At 34.2% G+C, this 25422-nt stretch overlaps 1 protein-coding gene and 1 pseudogene across 1 annotated transcript; both read right to left on the bottom strand.

Annotated features, from left to right (window-relative positions):
- Positions 1-379: 379 nt before the first annotated feature.
- LOC150035712 (uncharacterized) lies at positions 380-10722 on the bottom strand (annotated as a pseudogene).
- A 2376-nt stretch (positions 10723-13098) lies between these two features.
- LOC120079857 (topless-related protein 3-like) lies at positions 13099-23959 on the bottom strand. The gene is made up of 25 exons (XM_039034290.2): positions 23560-23959; positions 22726-22905; positions 22491-22604; positions 22099-22257; positions 21519-21684; positions 21306-21435; positions 19763-19878; positions 19500-19635; positions 19270-19379; positions 19053-19122; positions 18875-18948; positions 18690-18785; positions 18502-18594; positions 18020-18147; positions 17290-17527; positions 17036-17200; positions 16826-16912; positions 16353-16505; positions 16167-16277; positions 15818-15997; positions 15620-15748; positions 15135-15230; positions 13903-14085; positions 13645-13820; positions 13099-13515 (listed from the first exon to the last, which is right to left on the bottom strand). The coding sequence occupies exons 1-25, from the start codon at positions 23637-23639 to the stop codon at positions 13299-13301; spliced, it is 3387 nt and encodes a 1128-aa protein (XP_038890218.2). The 5' UTR covers positions 23640-23959; the 3' UTR covers positions 13099-13298.
- Positions 23960-25422: the final 1463 nt, after the last annotated feature.

The following is a 25422-nucleotide window of genomic DNA, read 5'->3' as shown; positions in this document are numbered from 1 at the left end:
AAGTGTCTCGGCCTTGGTCCACTTTGTAAAGTATTCTACTACTACCATTGCAAACTTTGTTTGCCCTTTGCCTTAAGGGAGTGGCCCAATAAAGTCTATTCCCCATTGTGCGGAAGGCCAAGGACTTACAATATTGGTTAACATTCAGGTGGTTGCCTTGGGATTGGTGTATATCGTTGGCATTGGTCACATGCTCTCATAAAGTCTCGCGCATCTCGAAGCATGGTTGGCCAATAATAGCCTTGCCTAACAATCTTGTTGCATAAAGATCTTGCTCCAAAATTATTGCCACATATCCCCTCGTGAACCTCTCTCATTACATATTTTTCCTTACTAAGTGTCAGGCATTTCAACACAGACAATAGATAACTTCATTTAAAGAGTTTGTCATCCTCTAGGACGTAATATATTGCTCGCCTCTATAGTCGCTTAGGCTCTATCTTTTTTTAAGGTAGCTCTCCTTTTTTTCAAATATTTGATTATCAGATCTATCCAAGTTAAAATTCTATCAATTTTATCATCATCTCTTTCTTCAACCTCGACCTTGGCCTCATTCGTGGTAGGGTCAGGCCCAGACTTGGTTTCAGCAGGTCGGACTTGGAGAAATTTGGCTCTTTAATATCCATGGTCTCAACCTTGGAGAAACCTGGTTCTTCCACATCCATAGCCTCGGCCTTGGCCTCGTCCCTAGTGGGGTCAGCTTCGAACTTGGCCTCAGCAGCCTTGGATTCAGAGAAATTTGGTTCTTCAATATCCATAACATATTCCTTCTGTATACGGGTCTCAAACAAGATTTCTATCGGTACTAATAGACTAAATTCTGTCTCATATGTTGCTGCTAGTTGAGCTAATGAATATGCGTTCACATTCTGTGACCTTGGAACCTACTTGATCTCATATTTTGGGAACGAAGCGAGTAACTCCCTATAAGTTGTCACCTTCTTTCTTTGGCTTGGTATTCCACTGTAACTTATTTTACTACTAATTGTGAATCACTCAATTAGAAGGTTAGAAACATTTATCTCTTTAACAAATTTTAATCCTACAATGAGTGCTTCATATTCTATCTCATTATTTGACGCTCGAAAATTGAATCTAAGGGCATATTTGTACCGTTCACCATCGGGAGACACCAATAAGATCCCTGCTCCACACCCTTTCATGTTGGATGATCCATCAACTGAAAGGGTTTATTGAAGTCCTAAACCCATCGAATATAATGAATAGACCTTAGTATTTACTTTCACTCTATTGGCCTTCAGCATTGACCTTGGTCTTGACATTAGCCAGAGTTAATTCTACTAGCAAGTATGCCACTGCTTGTCCTTTTATTGAAGTCCTTGACTTGTAGTGAATGTTATGTTCTCTTAGTTCTATTGCTCATTTCATTAAACGCCATGACGTCTTGGATTTTTGCAGTACTTGCTTTGATGGAATATTAGTCAAAACCATAATTCTGTGTATAAAAGTAGAGGCACAATCTTCTTGCTGAGACGATTAATGCAAACACAAGCTTTTCTGCCTGTGGATACTGAAGGATGCGTAAACACCTATGCAGATGTGGACCGTGTCCAAATCAAGCTTTCATAGATAGGATTCACTCAGAATTCAGGTCAAGTCACCTATGGACATCCTAGTGAAATGTAAGTCTCTATCAATGATGTTATATACCGAGACTATTCATTTCGTGGTCCGGACTTATACAAACTATATAATATTCCTGCTCACATGTCTCCACATGAATTATCAGAATCAGATCATTTGTAACACTTTACAACAATTGAAACAACTACAAAGTGAGTCGTGTTGTTGTGTCACCAGGATAAGGTTTACCTTATCCATCTACTATAGACCATTTAGGTTATCTCCATTTAGGGGATCCACGAGATTTAGGGCATCAACCCTAACAACCTTCCATTTGTCCTAAAGTTAGTGGGGTTAACATCATAAAAGTCAAACTATTACAAAAGTACACAAAAACAAGAAACTAGGGCATACAATACGCGTCTAGTATAAAATCTCTCACTTGTCCTAGACTAGATGTGGTATGTCCCGTAGACCCATACTCTTAAGGTGACCCTCAAACACCTTAGTTGTGAGGGCCTTTGTAAATGGATCAACCAAGAATTTCCTGACCTAGACAGCCTCCTTTGCAGCTTCACAGGCCGCTACATATTTTGCCTCCATGGTGGAGTCAGTAATACACCCTTACTTGGTGTTTCTCCATACTACAGCCCCTTCATTAAGAGTGAACACTGATCCTGAAGTGGATTTTATATTAATTTAATTAATAAAAAAACTAATTATTACAAATAATAATTAAAAAAAGGAAGAAAACCGCTGCTGAACCGCCTGAGCAACGAACCGTTGGTTTGAATCGTTGGATCGCGAATCGTTCACCAAAAAAATCGGTCTGAATCGCGTCTTCATGTTCAGAATGTTGTGGCACTATGGAAACTTTTTCCATTGTGTCACGTCGAAGCACCACGACACTAGGACACAGTGCCAAGGCATTGTTGTACAGACAACCTACTACACATATAGATTTTTGCAACGTTCTCCTCTATTTTTGGCCCCAAAACCTCCAGATCTTTGTCAGAAAATACCACGAATGATCCAGACTAATAAATTTATAGACTCGATAGCAATCATGCCCCAAACAAAAAGGCCTTTACATACCGAAATGTAAAAATAAGCAGCGAAAATCTAAAGGCCAATCCCAAAACATCCAAAGATGCAGAAACCACATTCATCAACATAAATATAGTATAGAAAAAAAATCCACTATAACTCTTAATTAATTTAAAAAATAATAAAAATTGGGACTCAAAATAAACGTGCTCTTATACCAATTGAATTATGCATAAACACCCATGCGGAAGCGGATCATGTCTAAAGTTTTATTTTTTTTTTTCCAGAAAAACGGAATTCAGAGGATGGAAAAACATATGCATTTTAATTTACAACGTGCTTAAAAACAGAAAATAGAGGAAATTAGGGTTAGGTATTACTTACCCTTGAAGTCACAAGTTCTTCTCGCAATTCCTCTCTTGGTCACGAACGCAACAATCTCCCACAATCTTGAAAATGCCAAAATACAGTAGTCCTGAAAACACTATCACAAGGAAACCTCTGTATTCTCTATAGGGTGAGAATTGTAGAGAGAGTTTTGTTGGCTTCTCTTTTTATTTTTAGCAAGGAGGGAATTCAAAAGAATTTTGAGAGAAAATAAAAAAATTGTAGAGAGATCGATTGGGATAATTCAATCATCTTCTTTGTGAGAAGTGAGGAAGAAGATCATATCCCTAAAAAAACTCCCCACTTCCACGATAAAGAGAATGGGAGAGAAGTTATTTCCATAACTTTCCCTTTAATTAATTCAAAAATATATTTTAATTTAATTTATATAATAACCAATTTATTATATAATATATATTATACTATATGTTATATCAATATAACATATAACCTATAGTTTATATTATATCATATATAATATAACTTCTAGTTTGATATTCTCTAATTTATCTATAGTATTTAATATGAATCAAATTCCTATTAAATTTAATATATAGTTTTTATATGAATCAAATCCATATAATTAATATTTGAATCATATTCAAATATTTATTTTCTCTCAAATAAAACTTTATATTATAATATATCAAATACTTTTTATTAATTACGTCACTTATAATTAATTCCCTCAATTAATTTGAACAATTCAAATTAATCCAAAATTAATTCAATTCTCATTAATCCTAATTAAGCTACCGAAGGGACCTTATGGACCTATAGATTAAAGCTCCAATGGTACTTGATTAATTAATTAAACTTTTTAATTAAATTAGCCAACTTCCATTAATTGTCGGTTACTCCACTAAAGACTGATAACTGCACTCTTTGCATTACAAATATATTTATGTATCCATTGAATTAAACCAATCTATGATGCGTCGACCCTTCACAAATTGCTCATAAGTACAGTTGGGCCAAAATTACCATTTTGGCCCTGTAGTTACATCTAACTCCTTAAGTACCACTGATCCTTCTAATTAATAATAAGTTATAGTCCAACTATGACCAAACCCCTCTCGAGGCAATGGTGTGACGCCACATTGTTCAAGCCTCGAAATCAGACATTAAGGGAGTAATTTCTCTACTTACTATAGAGAATAAATAAATTCCTTCATGTGAAGCTGCGTTTCTAACTCCCCAATCAGACAAATCCCCGAAATGGAAGACATATTGAGTTGACAATACATGCCACTCTCACCTATGAAAATCAAAGGACTACTTTCATAGGTAGGAGTTCGCAACTCGCTCAGGATTTAGGTCAAATCACCTATGATCATCCTGGTGAAATGTAAGTCTCTTTTATCAATGATGTTGTATAGTGAGACTATTCATTTCTTGGTTCGGTCTTATCAAACTCTTTGTATAGAACACCTTTGCTCACATGTCTCCACATGAATTATCAGGATAAGCTCATTTATAGCACTTTACAACAATTGTAACAATTACAAAGTGAGTCGTGTTCATAGCGTCCCTAGGATAAGGTACCCAACCTTATCCATCTACTATAGACCATTTAGATTATCTCTTAAACATGATCTATCTGTATGTCTCCAAAAACATGTTTAAGTTATAGAAGATAACCTTGGATCTTAGTTTATCAGTCTTGTGGGTTAATGCTACTAAATGTCAAATAAAATACCTCTTATTTTATTAGATAAGTACATTTTTTGTACATTACAAATACAAACTACGGGATCCATGAGATTTAGGGTATCGACCCAATAGATACCTAGTTTCAGCCCCACCATTGCCTTGCTTGTATAGTAAAGTGGGCATTCATTCTCATTTTCCTCCTTGCTCCCTACAGTGTTAGATGTTGTTAAATAGAGAAGTAGTTTGTCCCCTGGAAGAGGCTTGGCAAGAATGGGAACTTTACTTAAGTATGCCTTCAATTCTGAAAAGGCTTTGTCACGGTCTTTTGTCCATTCGAACTAGGATCCCTTCTTTAAAATCTTAAAGAAAGAGAGACACTTGTCGATTGCTCTGCTGACAAATCTATTTAAGGTTGCTATCTTGCCATTAAAAGTTTTGGAGTTTCTTGAGACTGGTTGGAACAGACATGTCAAGGATTGCTTGAATTTTGTCTGAGTTAGCTTTTGTTCCTTTCTGATGAACCATAAAGCCTAAGAACTTCCTTGATGCTTCCCCAAAAATACATTTGGTAGGGTTTAACTTCATATTATACTTGCAAAGAATCTAGAATGCTTCTTCAAGGTCAGTTTCATGTTGACTAGCTTTAACACTTTTTACCAACATATCATCTACGTATACTTCCATGTTTTTTCCAATAAATGGAGCAAACATGTTATTTATCAATCTTTGATATGTAGCTCATGCGTTCTTAAACTCGAATAGCATGAATGTATGTACTTGTATCCATAATAAAGGAAGTCTTCTTTTGGTCTGATTCATTCATCTTAATCTGGTTGTAGCCTGAATATGCATCCATGAAACTCAACATCTCGTGGCCAGCTGTTGCATCTATTAACTGATTTATCATGAGTAGAGGAAAATTTTCCTTTGTACAAGCTTTATTAAGATCAATAAATTCTATACACATTCGCCACTTACCATTTGTATTCTTCACCAAAACTACATTAGACAACCATTGAGGATAATGGTGAACCTCTCAAATGAACTTAGCTTTCTCTTGATTAAACATTTGTCATTTTTGCTCTACTATATTAAGGCGATGCACTATTATCTACATTAGGGATTATATCCAAATCCTTATCTATATTAAGATGATCACTATTATGTTGGGATCAATTTCATGCACATCCTCGTACTACCAAGCAGATACATTTGCATTTTGCCTCAGAAACCTTATCAAGCTCTCTCTTTGTTCTTCTCTCATTTTGGTTCCGATATTTATCCTCTTATCCTCTGCGGTGAGTGAGATTGATTCCAAAGTTTCTCCTAGCTAACTTCTTTGGTTCGCCTCGGCGTTGGCCTCGACTCTTCCCTCGATTAGGGAGGTCGGGAAACTGATCTTTCCTTCTCTCTTTTGAGAAATTGAGAATCTATTTTGATTTGGGCTCTCCTTCCTCGAAACTTTAAGAGTCGGCCTTGGCATTAGCCTCGGCCTTGTTCCCTCAGCTGGGAAACTGGTTCTCTCTTTTCTCTTGAAGAATCGAGAATCTCTTTTCATCCAGGTTCTCTCCTCTCAAAACTCCAAGGGCCAACCTTGGCCTTGGCTTTAGAATTCCTTCCATGGCTGGGGTACCGTCTGTTGCTCTTTTCTTTTGAAGAATCTTGAATCCCTTTTGATCCAAGTTCTCCCCTCCTAAAACTCTTAGGGTCGGCCTCGACTAAACAAACTTTTTTTTTTACTTCACTTTGTTTCCTTCACTATCTTCTTTGTTCGTTGTTTTAGCATGTAGCTTCAACCTTCCATCCTTCTGGTTTGGGATTGTGGGGATCTAATTCGCCCACTCCCTTGTTCTTGGATTTTGAATATCTCCTCAAGTCAACCCTTATTTGGCCCAGACCGAGGCAACTCATCTCCTTGGATCCTCAATGGGCGATGATCTTGACTGACACCATCCTCGCATTGGTTGATACCTTCCATTCCTTTATTCACTTATTTGTGAATCTAGTGACAAATTTTAATACAGGATTTTCTTTCTTTCCCACAGACAATGCCAATTGTTGATATCAAATTTTGACCAAGGAAAAATACACCTAACTTCCACGTGACAACAATGGTAAATTTATATTTCGGGGAAGAGAGCTCGTCTACAAGCAAAGAGAAAATATGCACACAGGTGTGATGCAAGCCACATGCATTCCGATGTCTAAGTCAGGAAAGTCGAAGGCTCAAATTAATCTAACTAAAAGTTCATAACTTACTTGTCTTATGTTTGCCTCTCCTTGTCTTATTTATAGGCTTTGACCCTTCTCTTATTCCTTATCTGATTAGGATTTTTGATTGGGCAGATTAAGTGTGGATCTCTCTCTTGCTAGCCACGTTAGTTCATCCCTTTTAGGCCTAGCTATGTTGAGCCTTTGGACTTTGGGCTTGCATAAGGGGCTCACCCTCTGCTAGGGCCGAGGTCGACCAGACCCAATTTTTTCTCGGACCCACTCTTTCATTCTTCTCTTGCTCTCCTTTAAATTCCATAATCCACCCATAACAACCATAAAAAATGTTTGAACAAAAGTATGTCGGCAAAAAACAAGTTTTCATACAAAAAAATATATATGGTATTAGTGTAAAATGTAAGGAATCATATGTTTGCACAAAAAGAGAAAAAAATCATTAATCATATAAATTCAGGGTTAGAGAGTAGAGACGATGTTTACTTTATTGGAATATGACATAACTTTGAGGATGTAAATAAAATTGTTTTGTAATTGAGTGTTCAAATTATGTGGTTAAAATATTTTACATTTTTCAAGAAGGAAAAATAAAAAGGTTGTTCGATTGTTAAGCTTTTTCAATGTCCATGATTGAGAGCTAAGTAGTTGTGAAAAGTTTTCATTTGTTTGGAATATGTTTGGTGCTTAGGAATGGGAAAAAATATATAATGTAATTGAGTGTTCAAAAATTGAAATAAAAATTTGTGTTTAATATATGAATACTTTGTGGGAATTTGTTATGTTTTAAGAAGGAAAAAGATTGAGCATTTTTTGTGTTAAAAATTTTAGGAAAATATGTATATAGTTGGGAATTAAAAAAAAAAAAAGCAAGACAAAAGAATACCACTACAAAATCAATTTCATTTAGAAACACTGCAATAATTGAGCTCCACATACAATTTAACTCTCCAAACAATAATTACCAATTCAATTCAACTCATTACACCAAATATCCCTAAATATTTAATATGGGTAGATATTTTCGTTTGTTATTATAGGATCTATTGGGTTTCTCAATTTAAGTTATTTATTGATGATAGATATCTTAGAAATATTAAATTGATCTACAATAAGATTTGAAGCTTGGAATTAAAGTTGCTATTGCTTATTGCAAGTGTTTCAAATATATGTGATTTATGGAGTTTCTTTAAGAGAGAGAGAGAACGAGTTAAATAGTAAATTTGAAATTAGAAGATAATTTTCTCCTAATAAAAAATTAACATTTTCGTTGAAATTCGTTGAAATATAATCGACCAGCTAGATTTGAATAAAAAATTAACATTTTCATCTTATTGATTATTTTAGACTTTCTTGGTAAAATTAACATTAAGATGTTTTTTTTTAAAATAATATTATTTTAATATATATTAACAAAAATAGGATAGGGCTGAAAAGATTGACAAAAATAGATTTTTTAATCGTGTACCCGGTACATGATTACCATAAGTCGTGTATTGGGTACACGACTTCCTTCTCCATTAAACTGCAACGTCTCTTCTTCTTCCTCCATCTGAATCGTTCTTCCTCCATCCAAACATCATCTGAAAACCTCCGCGGCAACTTATTTTCTCTTGTTGCTGCCACTATGAGTCGATCTACCGAAGGATTTTCTTTGACTGAGGTAAAGTTTTTTCTTTAATTTTTTCCAATATATGTATTTGTTTATAAAAATGAGGATCAAGTTTGAAAATGTATAGTTTATGGATCCATAATTTAAATATATAATCTTCATATATATCCTTATGTGTAGTTTATGGATTTATGATTTATTTTGTTGAACTTAGAAATTAGATTTTGTTAGGCTGATTTTGTTAGACTTTTTTTTTTTATGATTATGTTGGCCTATTTGTTGGGCTATTTTTCTTTTTATGATTAATCTATTGGATGATTATGTATTTGTTGGGTTGAACTTAGAAATATATGTATTTGTTTGTAAAAAAATGAATTGCTTCATATATATATTATTTTGTTTGCATTTGGACTGAATTAAAGGTATTATTTATGGATATACTATTTTGTTTTTATTTGGGTTAATTAAAATATATAGTTTATGGATCTTAGATTTGGGTTGATTTAAATGTATAATATTTAGATCTTATATGTTGAACTTAGAAATTGGATTTTTTTGGGTTGACATATTAACATATTTTTTGTCAACTATAACAATTGAAAAAATCATAATAAATATGTCGATGCGTCCTAAATATTTAGTTATTCTTGAACCTGGAAATGATGAAGACATTGATATTGATGTTGAAGTTGATGAATTATTTGGAAACGATCGTAGTGGGGAACATGATCTTGAGTTGGTACCGTCGGATATGTTCACCCAAATAGATTAGAAAATTACAAATTCAACATGTGAACTAGGGTCTACTTTGGAGGAAAGGAGTATATGTATAGATAATTGTAGTTTAATACAGAAAGGAAGGATATGTTCACCCAAATAGATTAGAAAATTACAAATTCAACATGTGAACTAGATCTACTTTGAAGGAAATGAGTATATGTATAGATAATTGTAGTTTAATAAGGAATGTTGTTTTATACTAAAGAAGATTTACAGCTTGCGGTAGAAAAATATTGTATAACAGAACACTACAAGATTATTGTAGTGGAATCAGACCAAGATCTTTGGTATGTCAAATGTAAATCATGGAAGGATGGTTATGATTGGAGGTTACGGGCATGTCGGCGTAAAACTCATGGGATGTTTGAAATCACCAAACTTCAAGGAGAACACTCATACCACTTATTGATGAATGCTACAAATTGTCCAATTTCAAGTGATGTTATGAAAGTCGCTTCCATCCAATAGAACACCTATATTATTGGCCAGAATTATCATTTACAGAAGTTCGTCCGAATGCGGACTTACCAAGAGAACAGGGTCGGCCAAAAAGTATGTGCATTCATAATGTCATGGATTGGAGAGAGGCAGGCCAAAAAGTTCGATGTACAATTTGCAAGAGAGAAGATATAACAGACGTACTTGTCCACGACGTACTTGTTCACAACGTACATTAGGTACTTCGTCTTCGGGTCATTAGGTGTATCTTTTATGTACTTATATTTTTATGTAATTGTATATTTTATGTACTTGTATTTTTCATGTAATTGCATCTTTTATGTACTTATATTTTTTATTAATTGTATATTTTATGTACTTGTATTTTTCATGTAATTGTATCTTTTATGTACTTATATTTTTTATGTAATAGTTTCATTTTTTATAATGGTACTTTGTATGTAATGAATTTATTTTCCATGTAATTGTATCTTTTTATGTACTTTTTATTATCTTTTATGTGATGGATTTTATTATGTGATGAAATTTGTACTTCTTAGATAATGGAGTCTGGTCCTTCAACAAAATACGCATCGTTCACAATTGATATGGGATAGTTCTTCTATAGTAGTTTTGAATTGTCGGAGAAGGGAGGCATCTACACAACATACTATCCCATTTGATCAACGTATTATTTTCTACATTGTACAGTTAGTTTTTCTTGGGGTTGCACAAATCGGATTTATCCAATTTGATTAGCACCTCATTATCACTCTAGTTGAGCATTCTTTAGAAGATTCCATCAGCTGGTCCCGGATTTCCTCCATAATGACAGAGCTTATGTAAGTGTTGTTTGTGACAGTAGCTTTGGATGCAGCTTTCTTTGGTGCCATTTGTAGATTTGTTGACTCGGATAATGAGAGAGAGATGAGATGTAGGAGACCAGAAAACCTGCCTTGTGGGGAATGTACAATTACACTGCAGGATGTTGCCATACAGCTTGGGTTACGAGTGGACGGGAAACCATTGACAGGTTCACTACAATATGATTGGAAGAATGTTTGTGAAGAACTCTTAGGCGTTTTACTAAATGATCTGAAAGGCTCAAGATTGAGTATCCCCTAGTTGGCATCCTAGTTTCCAGAATTATCTCCCAATGCCGACGACATCAGTGTACGTAGGTATGCACGAGCATACATTATACAGCTTATTGGAGGATTTTTGTTCGCTGACAAGTCAAATACTCTAGTGCATCTCATGTTCCTCCCACTACTGTCTAATTTCAAGTATGTTGGTACGTACTCGTGGGGTGGTGCATGTCTTGCATGGTTGTATAGAGAACTTTGTCGGGCTACCAATGCACAATCGTTGGAAATAGTAGGATCACTGGTACTACTATAGGTATGGCTTATGATAGATTTCCAATTATCATCGTCTATTTAGTGCCAGGTATTATTTCATTTATATATTTATTTCGTTATCATTTTATGTAAGAGTATAAATTAATTATATTTTTTATAATTGTAGATGGAGTGGTGTATTAGCTGCCTCTGAACAGTCCACAAATATGTTGCTAATATATCAAAAAATATTTGACAGATTGATGCACAATCAGGTAAGAAATGTATATATAAATGAATATTTAAAATATTTTGGATGTATACTTATCTTCTTCTTTTTGTCATATTAATTAGACGCCATACACACAACAGATTTAGTCATCACTACCTGATTACTGTCGTGATGATGAAGACATCTAGTTGACCGTTAGCCCTCTTTTATGCTTCCATATAAGAGTGGCATCATCCAAATCGTGTGTTGAGACAATTCGGTCTACGACAAACCTTCGTTGTCCTATACACTCCCAACACTACACCAGATTGATTCGAGAGGTAAGCACGACCAGATTTTCGTCGAATCCACACAGAATATATATCCTAACATGATCGTTGTGCACAGGGAGAAATAACAAATGGGTCAGTTGTATCAAATGACTACTTTTCCTAGTACGATTCAATCATGAGGCGATTTATCACACTTGAAGGCGCTTACTATTACTGCATGATAAGATATTTAAAATCAGACATTTTCCATATATATGATATAAATATTGTTTAATATTTATTTTTTTTCATCGTACATAATAATTTTATCATAGATGTACAACAATATTCAATGCAGCACAACTTACTAGAGTTGTGTTCAATGTATCACCAAACATTGGTCAACATAGGAAGGATTATTTAACAAACAAGACGACTCAATGTTGCTGACACCGATCGAAGACGTATTCGTCATAGACGACAACAACAGTAGGGTGAACCTAATTCAGAGAGACACGAAGACAACCCCATGTGGGATAAGGGCTAGGGGGTCATCTTTAAATTTCAGGTGAACTTTTATTTTCAAATTAAAGAACTAATTGTAAATCTTCTTTAATATTATGACATCTTTTTTTTAATTGTAGATTAAATATATAATTAAGTTTAATAATGAAGGAATTTGTAGACCAGATCCTAAAGTCTTAATATTGTTGTACATCTCCGAGTAAAAAATAATAATTAGTCAATCTATGTTTTTAAAAAAAATCGTGGACCCGGTCCACAAGTCTCCATGCAACCGATCAATCAAGTCAGCCAATGCTGGATTAAACTTTAATCGTGTACCCCATATACGATTTCACTACCTTACTTTTGTCAATAGTTTCCATTCCCACCTACTTTTAAAAATCCTTCTCATATATCCCATTTTTGTCAATAGTTTGAAAAAACACTATTTTTTAATTTCATTCTACCAATTTTTTTAAATATTATATAATCTCCAAATCTTATATCAAATCTTGTATCTTTTCAAAAAAAAATTCAAATTTGGTTATCTTTATCAAATCTTATATCAAATAAATGGATTTACTTATTAGCAAATGGATTTTTCATATCTCAATCACCTGTAATTTTTACATTTTGGAAATGATCAATTTTTATTAAAAAAAAATTGATTTAAAAAATATATAGAATTTTGGTATTAATCTTGCATAAGATTTCATTGAGAAAACTCAAATATATAGAATCTCAATATTAATTTTGTTCAAGAATTCACTAAAAACGTCCAGAATTTTCGATAGGATGAAAAAATTAATTTCCTTTTACCAAAATCTCAATGGTCGATCGATAGACCCAGAAACCATTTCAACGAATTTTCTAAAAAGATGCTAAGGACTGACCATTTTCCTTTCATGATCTTTGACCTTTTACATACCACACTTAATAAACACATAACTACACATTTTTATCCAATAGAAATAGATCACTCAAGTAAAATAAAATAAAATAATTAAAAAAAAAAAAAAGACATTTGGGTGGGGAGAGGAAACATTTGATCAAGAGAGGATTGTTGAGTAGAATATTCAATTATGAGTTAATTACAATAAATAAGAATATAAGAATGTATGTCCTAACCATTATATAATTGATATCCAAAACTTACATTTTTTTAGCAAAGGGTGAAATCGAAGAGAATAAGGGAACCTACTTTGAGTGACCTATAGCCATTAAATTACAGAGAACTACGAATCTCATCTTTGTATCTGATCTGGTGTGTGGTTGCTGGTGGCCGACGATGAAGCCGTTCTACCGTTCAGGATTCCGTTATCCATCGGTGGACTCACTCCCCATTTCCCCTCTGATTCCATTGGCTCAATCACTTTAACAGATCCATCAGTCAACCCGATGGCTAATTGGTTCGGATCTAACGGATGTGTAGCGACGACGAGCGGGTATGCAGCTTGGCTTCTACATAAGTTAGAAATGACAAAAAAGATGTAATGTTTATGAGGAAGGGTAGAATTCGATAAAAACAACTCTAAGCTCTAAGCATGAGTCTCTAATCATTTAACCAAAACATAAACTTCAATTACTTACGAATTCAACACTGCAGGTGGGAGGTACACCGATGGGGCGATACGACATCTTAGTCGCAGAGTATCGGCATCAAACACTCCAATGTTACCATCGCAAAATGTAGTATAGACCAATTGACTGTTGCAGGAATAAGCTGCATAAGAAATAGGGGCTGACAGCACGTCTTGTGGAACCCACTGTGGAGAAGAACTAAGAGTTATAAATCATGTTGTTGATAGTATCAGAATATGGGATCAACGACAACAGTAAAATCTGTACCTGCCGGATACGATCCATTTTTGAGGCATCATATATAGCTATCTGGGTCTCGTGGACCACCAACAAACGTATCTGATCAGAATGGAACTGTACACGAGTATCACCGACAGGCATCTTTCCTGCTGGGAGCTGGATTGTTATGGATTTCCTCTTTTCCCATGTGTCGATGCTCCACAAACACAGCTGCAGAGTTCAGCAATTATTGGTAAAAGATGGAAAAAAGCAAGAGCCAATTTTTATTCATGGAGGTAGGAAAAAACTAAACCTAAAAACAAAAACCCAACGCCCAAAGTCTCTGGGGGATCTTGAATCTTGAAGTACCAAAACTTTTGCGTCAAATGAGAATTTAGGCAAAACTCAAATGAATGAACAACACATATGCTTAGACCTAATACTATTATTTTATACCCTTTTTTCATAAGGTTCTACTAATAACGAAAACCATACCACTTTGAAGGATTGAAAGGAACTAAAGAAAAAGAGTGGTGGGTTGAAGGTACGAGAAGATTTGATAATAAATATACTAATTTTGAGGTAATAAAAAAAAGTAAGCTTGAGAAATACACATGGTTTAGCAGTAAAAAAATGAGGGGAGAGGGGATTGAATACCATTTTGGTCCCTATACTTTGAAGTTTGTTCAATTTTAGTAATATACTTTCAATAAATTTTAAATTTAGTCTCCACGGCTAGTTTATTGTTTATTTTTTCAAAAACTTTTTGTTATTTATTAGCATTATTATTATAAATTTTAACAAATTTTCACATATTCTATTTCCTTAATGAAAATTATGATTATTATTTATCCAATTTTGGTAAAAATTAACTTTGAGGGACTAAATTTAACATTTATTAATAGTACAAAAACTAAATTGAAAAAATTTCAAAGTATAGGGACCAAAATGGTACTTTAACCTATATTATAATAAAAATAAAACCCTAAAGAGGAAGCAAAGTGAGATAAAGGAGAAAGTAAAGATTGACTAAATCCTAGTTGATCAAGGAGATTCAAGCTTATATAACATTGTTCTTCCTGAGCTCAGAAAGCATTAAATGCTAGATAAAAGGTGAATTCCTTTTAGTTCTGCAGATACGGTACCGAAACAAATGTTCTGCAGGTTATGGCGAGCCAAATAAAAACGATAGAGGAAAAGTTTACACGTTTGGTTTTTGTAATTGTTCCTTAACAGAGACAACCCAGAAATACTATTGACAAGAAAATGATATCACTTACTTGAGCATCAGCACCAGAAGAAACCAAAATATTGAGATTGGTGGAAAAGGCTAGACCCGTTATCCGCTTCTGGTGGCCCTTCAATTTTGATTTTACCTGAAGAGAGAAGACATAAAATGCTATAAGAGACAAAAATGAAATAGGTTAAAGGGCAAGAGACAAAACTGAAATAGGTTAAAGGCTATATTGTGAAGCCCTCTAGGGTTAAGGGTAAGGTATGAACATTGAGAACCTATTCCCTAGAGAAGGTGATGGAAGTAACCGTATGTCGAGAAAATTTATAGTACTATGAGAGTATGATAGTCTCTTTGATCATACTATAAATTTGTCTTGATAAATATTAGTGGACCCACATGAATGTTAGTGAGTCTTACTCTATTTCTAAAAACATGCTGATGTGGCTCACAATAAATGGAGGGAGTGTGGAAAATTTTCTATACTCCCGTACTACAGAAAATCTTCCCTTATATTTTAAAGAAAAATACCTCATCCACTCTGACATTGTATATGTGAATGGTTGAATCCTCCATTCCTATGGCAATAATGTTGTTATCTTGAGGGTGGAAAGCTAGGAAGGTAGAAGCAGGAGGAGGAGCCATGAATGTTGTCATAACCTACAAGTCCAAGCAATTCATCACCAACCAGAAAACTATAGATTAAAATATTTTTTCTTGATAAAATACCTTAAATGTCATCATGTTAAATAAGGAAACTTTTCCCCCAGATGCTGACATTACATATGAGTCGTTTTTTGATAGCGCTATACAAGGGACAGCTTCTTCAAGGTTTACACCTGAGACATCATTAGTCATGAGAAGACCACTGTTTGGTTGCCAATGCTGTGGAACAACATTGGCAGTGGCCTAAAACTCAACGGTTAAGAGAATTGTCTTCAAAATGAATAAGAAAAAGAGTGACGGAAAGATGTAAATTCATGAATGCCAACAGAAACTAATGTATTATCTTGCTAATGAATCTCAAGAAACTGATAGAAATCAGCATATGCATGTCAAAAGCTATCCGAGCTAGTACCTTTCCACTTGGATTCTGTTCGTTACGTGTCCATTTCCAGAGCTTCTGGATTCCATTTGACCCAAGGGCCAAAAGACCAACACCAGAATTTGTATACAGAAGTCTAACGACCTGAATGGTATGTAAGAATTGAGCCCATGTGGAAATAATATCTAAGAAAACAAAAAATTTGAATATATAACAAACCTTGTAGGAGGAATCTGCATTGTCAGGCATGGTGACCAACCGGCAACTGGTTGGATCAACAATTTCAGCCAACTGCCAGGGTTTGGCTTTATCAATTGCATCTTCTACCGTTCTTGGTTTGTCCAAATTTCTCCCCAAACCATCGACACCATTCTTCAGAAAGTGGGTGATAAATCAAAATAGTCAATAATTCTAGCAGCAGAATAGGCTAAATGACAAAAACATTAAAAACAGATAAGAAATTAGGGATTATACTCTTGAACTACAAGTGTCCCCTTACTGCAAAAGGAACATTAGTACAATGACAAAGACAACTAATACAATTCCATTAAAAGAGAATAAAATTAAAAGGAAGAACCAAAGAATCAGGATAAATGAAAGGAGCTAATTCATAACCGCTCAACTTTTCACTGCTAACATTAGGTACGAAACTTGAAAGAACTACAAAATTTCAGAAGGCAAACATGACTTACGATAATTGGAGGAGGTCTGACTGGGGAACTTCTTTCTACTTTGCAATTAATTGGACTAACACTTGTAACGGCAGATGTGCCAGAGACCTAAATGTGCATATTTGTGAGTCGTAAAGATCAAAACAGAAATTTCTTCGGGAAAAAGAAAAACAAATGAGATCAAATATAGAATAATCCTATAATAACAATGAAGTGAACGTAGGTATGAACCTTCATGGCAGATTCCATGGGTGACCTCAATGCTTCAAAAGGGGTGGTGGATTCAATTGCCTTCAATGATCTCATTCCCACGGCATTGGCAAGAATCTTAAACCCATTATCCGTAGTAACAGCAAGAAGATTTCCTTCCTTATTGAACCTCAAGCGAGGAAGACTCTGAACAAGCACACAACTTAATCCATCAATGTCAAGGATAACATAAAATAAAAATGCGTCATAAATGAAATAATACGAAATATACTAACCGGAAGTCCACCTTCTGCATCGGTATAGGTGAGAACATTGACGTTGTCCATATCCCAGAACTTAATTTGACTATCTTCACCGACAGCTAAAAAGTGATTCTGAGTAGTATCAAACTGCACAACTCCTCCAGTTGATTTCTTCCTAAATCCAGCATATGTCCTCTTTATTGCTCCTTCACTCTCGTTCCATTCAACTAGATAAGAGTCTCCTTCTTTACTTGTTCCACAAGAAAATAATCTGAAAATTGAAAAGAAAAATAATAGTGAAATTTTATGTAATATTCAAGAACAGTATAAAAAATGGAGGGAAAAAAAAAAGAGGAAATACAAATTTGAACAAATGATACAGAGCATGGAAACTGGAACACAAACTAATAGACTCATCGTAATCATCTAAAGATCTACAAAACCTAGCAATGTAGGATTTGAGAAGATTTTGAATTGAGGAGAGAAAATTGGTAGAACAGAGTAGGAGGGGAGGGGAATTGGATCAAGAGATGACATGATGACAAAAACTCAATAGTTCAATCAATCTTAATAGCCGACTCAAACAATCACATGACTGTTAGCACCTTTTTGCAGTCATAAAAAGAAACGCGAGTGATCGAAATTAGAAACAATCAAACTGAAACTTAAGTAGAAAATGAATTGAATATAATAAGTTCTTAGATATTCTAGAGTAGTGGTGCCAACTTTTTTCCCCATTTCATGCATCGATATGACTACATACCTACTCCCATCCGCACTATAAAGCATTGTTGTGCACCACTTTCCAGGAGCATCATAATCAACTCTTGAACCCATATGATCATAGAGCCATGCCTTTATCTTTCCATCAAGAGCTGTCGAAAATATGAACTGCAAAACCGCATGTCAACATGAAAGATTAAGCTCCCAATGAGTCATATCCAATGAATGACTTATCATATGCAAAACAATTCCAAGGAATCCAAAAAAGAGAATAATAACTTTTCCCAGCAACTGCTACCATGTTCAATTAACATTTCTATACAAATTAAGCTGTGAGCTGCCAACATCATCTATTTGGTGTTGGAAAATGAATATTAACAAAGAAAACACACATGGCACGTGATCCTCAGTTCCCCTGCAGTATTTCAGGCTTTATGGCTTGACATAACTAGTGGACGGGATTCAGAAAAGAAAATAAAAAAAATAAAGAATATGGATAGCAAGGATCTAGCATGAACTCACTTGAATGTTCTCCTTGTGATGAGGACATATGGAATACACTGGTGCCTCGTGCCCTTCAAAGGTAAATAGTTTTCGTCCACCTATATCCCAGACCTGCACAAGTTCTCAAATTATATGCAAAAGACAAGTTTGCCCAGAAAAAAGTTATACAGAATTAAAGATTTCTTAAAGGGTGATGATCTCTCTACCTTTATGAGTTTATCTTCTCCACAAGTTACCACACAAAGCTGTTTATTTGGATGGGCAAAAGCCAAGTCATTCACTCCACCTGCGTGGGCATCAATCTGGAAAGGAAAGGGAAGAAATGATAGGTTAATAGAATATGAAGTTACCACATTAAATATGTAAAAGACAAAGAAAAGTATAACCGAACCTCGGTTTGTTGGTTTAGTTCATTTGAACTATTATACGAGTATAAATGAACTAAATGTTTGGTAAACGCAACCCCTGCAGCAAAAAGAAGTGAGATAATCAATTAGGCACCTAGAATTGGTTACCATCCATGACAATAGATATAGCAACACATTTTCCCGTTGTCAAAATGAACATACCAACAAAAGTCCCATCTGGACTCCATGTAACTCGGCTGACAGATATTGGGGTGTCTTTCACAATGGCAGCCTGCATGCATGTTCAGTAAGACGCCAACATCAGGTCATAACTTCAAATAAATTCCACAAATTAACATAAAACCGGATAACTTTGATGTTCCGAAAGAGAATAGTAACATAAAATTAGACTACCAAAAAGTCTAAATTAGAACAAAACCTGAAATGCCAATGACCTAGATGACAAATCCCAAAGCTTGAAAGGCTTTGAAATCAATCTCTCCCGTATACCAAGTTCCCAAAGTGTAACTTCGCCATTATTAGAACCAACTGCCCAAAAGATCCAATAGGTGAAGATATAACCAGGAAGAAAATATATCAAAAACATGGACTAAGAAATCAGAAATAGAACAATAGATACAAGCTGGTTCGTATGATACACAAACATACCAAGAAGTAAAGTGTGGTGAGTAGGATGGAAATCCATGCTTGTAACAGAAGACCCTTGGTGCAATGTCAAAGCTACTGTTCTTGGAAGGTCTTCAATTGACCAAGAAGCTTGCTGCCTGGGTGCTGGATACGTGACCTGAAAAATATAGAGAACATGAGCAAACCAACATTATCTTAAATCATCAAAGTCACACAAAGACCAAATTAAAGAAGATAAAGAATTGCAATTACATACATAATATAAGGATTAAGGGAAAAGTTACCTCGTCAACAGATTGAGCAGACCGCAATCGCTTCATTAGTTGTTCGTGCTCTGGACTCTGATAATCAACCATACCAGGATTTGCTGGAGGTGTTCTTGCATGTTTCAAAATTGAGACTGCTTGTGTAATAATGTAAAGTTAGCATCACTATCCAGGGAACATAGATATAAGATCCTTTTAACCTGGTGTGTGTTGTGCGATAGAAGAGGGTTCAAATATAATATTTAATATGAATGCCTCTTTATTAAAAATGTTTGATAGAAGTGTTGCAAATTTTAAAATTCAAGTGGTTCTGCCCTCCAATTAAAAAACTTCTAGTGCAAATTCTTACAAGCTACTCTTTTGAAAGGACCTCAAAGTAGTTCTGCATTAACATTACTGCGGAAGCTTGTTGAATTATTTGGCTTGAAAGAATTGGGGATATTTTATTTCATGATCCAGGATTGAACTCCTTATCTAAGGCCTCTGGGATTATTGTGCTTGATTCGGGCCAATTGGAAACCTTTCCTTACAATCTCGTTTTGGCTTTTAAGTTGGGAGGATACCTTTTTCTACCTATCCTGTGATCAACTGTTTTTTTCTTAACTGATAAAAAGATTGAATGTCATAGCATGTAACAGATCAAGGAGGATAACACCCAACCAGTGTTCCCAGAGAAATCTAAAGCAAAATATGATTGAAACCAAATGCAGAGCTTGAATTTAAATCATGTTTTATTTTTAATAACCATGGGCTCTTCCAACCATGCATACAAGAACATAGAAAGCAGAGCATACTTTTAAAAAATCTTTGTTTCTGCCTAGATCTTAATCAACCTTCCAGCATACACAGCTTTAAACTATGAACTATTACAGCACTTAAAAGTTAGTCAACTGATGATATGCTAATTGAAAAGGAGTCACTGGTTTCTCAAGTTTGATGATATAATTACTACCTCAAGAATGAGGTTCCGAGGTATTCAAACCATGCTACCTAAGGGTCTGTTTGGTGTCTTTTTCAAATTCAATTTATTGTTTTCATATTCATTGAATCAAATGATTCATTAAAATTTTGTTATGCAAGTGTATTTTAAAAAAATATACTCTCCAAATTGTATATAGATTTTGTGATATAGATAATAAAAAATTTCAACATACCATTTACTTGTTTTCGGTGTTTTCAAATTCTAAATATATATAATATATTGCTAAAGTAAGCTTAGCTCATTCCTTCTTAGAGGATGAAAGTTCGATCCCCCATCCCACTATTGTTGTACTCAAAAAAATAATAATAATAATAATAATCTAACTTTACCAAAAATATATTAAAAAATAGAAAAAAATGGAATACAACTTTATTTTCCATTAAATATCTTATTTTCAAATTCCTGTTTTTGTTGATCATCTATCAAACATGCCCTTAATTCTCAATAAATACTCAACCACTACTGTCAATCCTGGGGTGGAGAACTCTTTTAAATACATTGCTTTACCACTCCCAATATACTTTACATACTCAAATTGAACAAGTGATAGGAGTAAGCAAATTGAAGAAGAGATCAAACCTTGATTTTGTTGAACAGGAATAGATGATGCAGTAACCACAGCTGCTTGGACCGACGAAGAAGCTGAGGCATTTGCCATCCAGCCAGCTAAAGCATTGGCATTAGCTGCAGCTCCAGTTGGTGGGAATGGCTGTTTTATTATAACACAAAAAGGAATTTAGAAATAACTTAATATTAAGATGTAACCAAGCAGAGGAATATGTAACACCATACACTGTGAGCTCCAAGTGGGGCGTAGGGCGCAGGTTTTGCTACAGAAAGATTGACAGGTGTTGGTGCCAGAGGACCATTCGGTGGTGAACATGTATGGTCCATGAATAAAGTCTTGATATCAGGATTTGGCCGTGGGTTCTTGCATAACTGATGCTGCCAGTTCAAACTGCATAAAATAAATATTATCAATGGTATAGAATTAAAATAACTACCTTAGCATCTAAAGCTACTATTATCTTCCAAGGCCTTAATGATTTGTGTTGTAGTATTTGTTGCTTGTAATAGTCAAACAACAGGTGTTACCCATTAGAGTCCAATTAGTGAAATCAAGGTGCAAAGTTCAATGCCAAAGATCAAAACCCATCAAATCCATAGGGATAAAAGAGAAGAATCTTTTTTTTTTTTTTTTTTGGATGGAAGATGAATAGAAGAATCTGGGTCACTAGGCAAAGGCACAAAGACAAAGAACTGCAGGATAAATCACTAAATTGGCTCAATAAACTTTTTTTTTCTCTGATAAAGCACTGCCAACTTAAGGTGGAAATTCCAACAAACCTCCCCACCACCATATGATTCTGACCTTTGATTGATGAGTGTTCGTAATCTTGATGACTTCAAGCTTGGGAAAACAAGCTTGTCTCTGAAAAGAGGATTTGCCTCTATAAGCTTTTTCAGCTCTATCAACATTATACTACGAGCAGCTTTTGTGTCCCCATACTTAGAAAGCTGCTCATTTTCCCTGGTATAGTATATTCAAAGAAGTAGCAAGACTCAGTAAATAAAGCCCAATAAATTAATAAACTCATTCCAAGAGTTATAAATAATTTCATCAAGCCATTTTTTTATGCGCAATCTGTGTTCAACAGTTCTATGTATAATAACATAATCGTTTTTCTTTCATATCATCTATATCAAGGAAGGATATTCAATTAACTATGATTGCTTATTAATAATGCATGTGCAATAACTTACCTAAAATTAGTAAGAGTCAAAAGCTGAGTAATTTCTTTGTACAACTCCTCATTAAATGTTGAGAAAACTTTCAAGTCGCTTACCAATATCTCCACAGCCTTTGCCTTGTCACTCCTTCAACATCATCAAACAGGAGAAGTTATATATCATTCCTTTTACAACACGAGTTAAAGTACCTGAATCAGGGAAAATAAATTGTTGTATGTATGAGTTACAAAAAAAAGAGCTCAAGTACCGGTCAAGGGCTTCAAGATACTTTTGCTTCCTTATTTCAAAAAATATCTTCATCGAGTATCTGTTATCATCAACTTTTGTATATCCAGATAAGTATTTTTCAACTTCCTCCCATTCCCCATTCTGAACTTTATCCTCAAAGTACTTCATATTGAAGTAAAACCCAGATTCTTTCTCCAGCCTACACATGAAAAATTATTTCCTCAAACAAAAGATCAGCAAAACTCAAAACAATTCAATTTGAGGAAAAAAAATGTCACAAAATAATCAATAATCCTAATATTGAAGTAGTGATCATAATAAAAAGCATCATGCTATAAAGGAAATCTTTTGGTTCCATTTCATCTTTTAACTGACATCTCTCCGCTTCCTAGCAACAGAAATTTTTACTTAGAATGAAACCAACATTAACAAACTAAACCCAGGATGGATATCTTTTTACATCTATTAATACGAAACAGAATGCCGGCATTCTATAGACATGCTAATAAAGTCAGCTAGACAAAGAATTCCCCTCCCCCACTATTTCCCCCAACAATCAGACATCACATATAAACGTTAATTCAAACTCCTCGATAAAGAAAAGGAAAGAAACAAAGAAAAAAAACCGCTAAAAGAATTAAATCAAATATGGTCCGAGCATACACTTGCCAGATAAGAAACCAGGCTGCAACAATAAGTAATGTGTTTTAACATTTATTCAACACACACAGCGAAACGAACATATAATTCAGATTCACAAATTCTACTTCTCCTTATCCTGTTTAATTCCATTACAGCTAAATTCAACGACTCCAACACACGATTATGAAAGAAACTAGAAAGAAAAACTTACCTATGCACCGATTCCTTGAACTTCTCCTCCTCGAGGAATTGAAGTATGAGAAACACCAGTTCTCTGCTTAAAGACGACATTTATTCCCACTAATAATCTCAGAAACCAAAACCTCTCCGTCCAGAAAACCAAACCACCACCGAACCTCGAAGCTTAGAGTTCAAATTCCCACCAAACACGCACGAATCCAGTCCAATATCAAACGCAACAACCAAATCTATGCTCAGACTTACCGGAAATCCTCAAAACACAAAGAATCACGGAGCTTTCAGGCATCACTGGGAGCGAATTTCAAGGAATTCTAGGGTTTCAGAAGAGTGCAGAGACGAGAGAGAAGAGGACTTGGTCTCGCTATCTTCGATGCGTTGTACAGGGGTCTCTCTTTTTCTACATGCCTATCAGTGACAAACTTTGATAACCCCTTTTAATAGCTTATCAGATCTGCAATTCTACTTATTGATAGGTAAGTCGACTTATCACTTATGTGAGATAAGAGCAATTAAGAGTCCGTGTTGCGGATTCGAACCACTAATTCAAATCTAGTGAATATTCGCTACACACGTCCAGTCGTACCCTACTTTCTCTATCCTCTCCTCTCTCTCATCTTCACAGCTCTTTTCGTACAGTCGCTTTCGGTTCGGAATTAATCGTCTTTATCTCGTTTTGCCGAATAATTATGGCTGTGGTTATCGCGATTTCTACGATTTATTGCCGAGTTTTTGTGATACTTTTTCTTTTTTAATTAATTTTCCCAAAAAGTAAAAAGAGTCTCACTCGCGAGGTATTGATGCTTTTCCCTAACGGATTGGATTTGAGTGTCGAATGTGGGCCCCGCCTTGATGCCTCTACTTTTGCTGCTTTTTAATTATTTTTGGAAAACTTTTTTTTTTTATATGGTGCCTTTAATCTCTAATTTTTTAGACAAATATTAATTTATACCTCTAAAATCATTTTAGGTATTGTATCAATTTAACATCTTAAACTAATAATTGTATCTATTTAAATCTTGAACTTTGAGAATTATGTCAATTTAAATTTCAAATTAATAATTGTATCAATTTAAACTCTAAACTTTTATAAGTATATCAATTTAAACTTCAAACATTCATAATTGTATCAACTTAAACGTCTATTGTGTTTTATTTGGATACACTTATGAAAGGCCATGGTTTAGATTAATATAATTATTAGTTTGGAGTTTAAATTTATACAAATCCCAAAGTTCAGGGTGTCAATTGATACACTTCAAAATTTTAAGGTTTAAATTGATACAATTTTTAGTTTATGATTTAAATTGATACAATCTCTAAAGTTTAAGGGTATAAATTGATATTTGTCCTAATTTTTATGACAAATATTAATTTAAACCTTTGAACTTCCATAAGTATATCAATTTAAACCTTCCATTATGTTTTATTTTGATATATTTTATGGAAGTTCAGAATTTAAAATGATATATTTATGAAAGTTTAAAATTTTATTTAATACAATTTTTAGTTTGAAATTTAAATTGATACAACTCACAAAGTTTAGGATTTAAATTGATGTAGTTATTAGTTTATGATTTAAATTGATATAACCCAACAATTTATGGAAGAAATTGATATTTACCCTTTATTTTATTTTTAAAATAGAATTATTAGCCTCGTTTGGTTTTTTTTTTCCATGATTTGCATTGGGCAATAGTTGAAATATTGGTCAAATTTCAAAAACAAAAAATAACTTTTTAAAAGCTGTTTTTTTTTTTTTTAATTTGGTTTGGTTTTTTAAACAGCAGATAACAAATAAAGAAGTATGGTGGAAGAAATAGTGTCTATAGACTTACTTTTTAAAAACAAAAACAAAAAACCAAAACCTCGTTTG

The sequence above is a fragment of the Benincasa hispida genome, chromosome 6, assembly GCF_027475165.1.
Source record: "Benincasa hispida cultivar pf3 chromosome 6, pf3_genome.v1.1, whole genome shotgun sequence".
NCBI classification, from domain to species: Eukaryota; Viridiplantae; Streptophyta; class Magnoliopsida; order Cucurbitales; family Cucurbitaceae; genus Benincasa; species Benincasa hispida.
This window is presented reverse-complemented; position numbering and strand designations above follow the sequence as displayed.

Coding starts and splice junctions, on each gene's coding strand:
- LOC120079857 (XM_039034290.2), bottom strand. CDS start 23,639: ATGTCGTCTTTAAGCAGAGAACTGGTGTTTCTCATACTTCAATTCCTC. Junction 22,258..22,490: donor TTGACTCTTACTAATTTTAG/GTAAGTTATTGC, acceptor ATACTATACCAG/GGAAAATGAGCAGCTTTCTA. Junction 18,786..18,874: donor AACTAAACCAACAAACCGAG/GTTCGGTTATAC, acceptor TTTCCTTTCCAG/ATTGATGCCCACGCAGGTGG.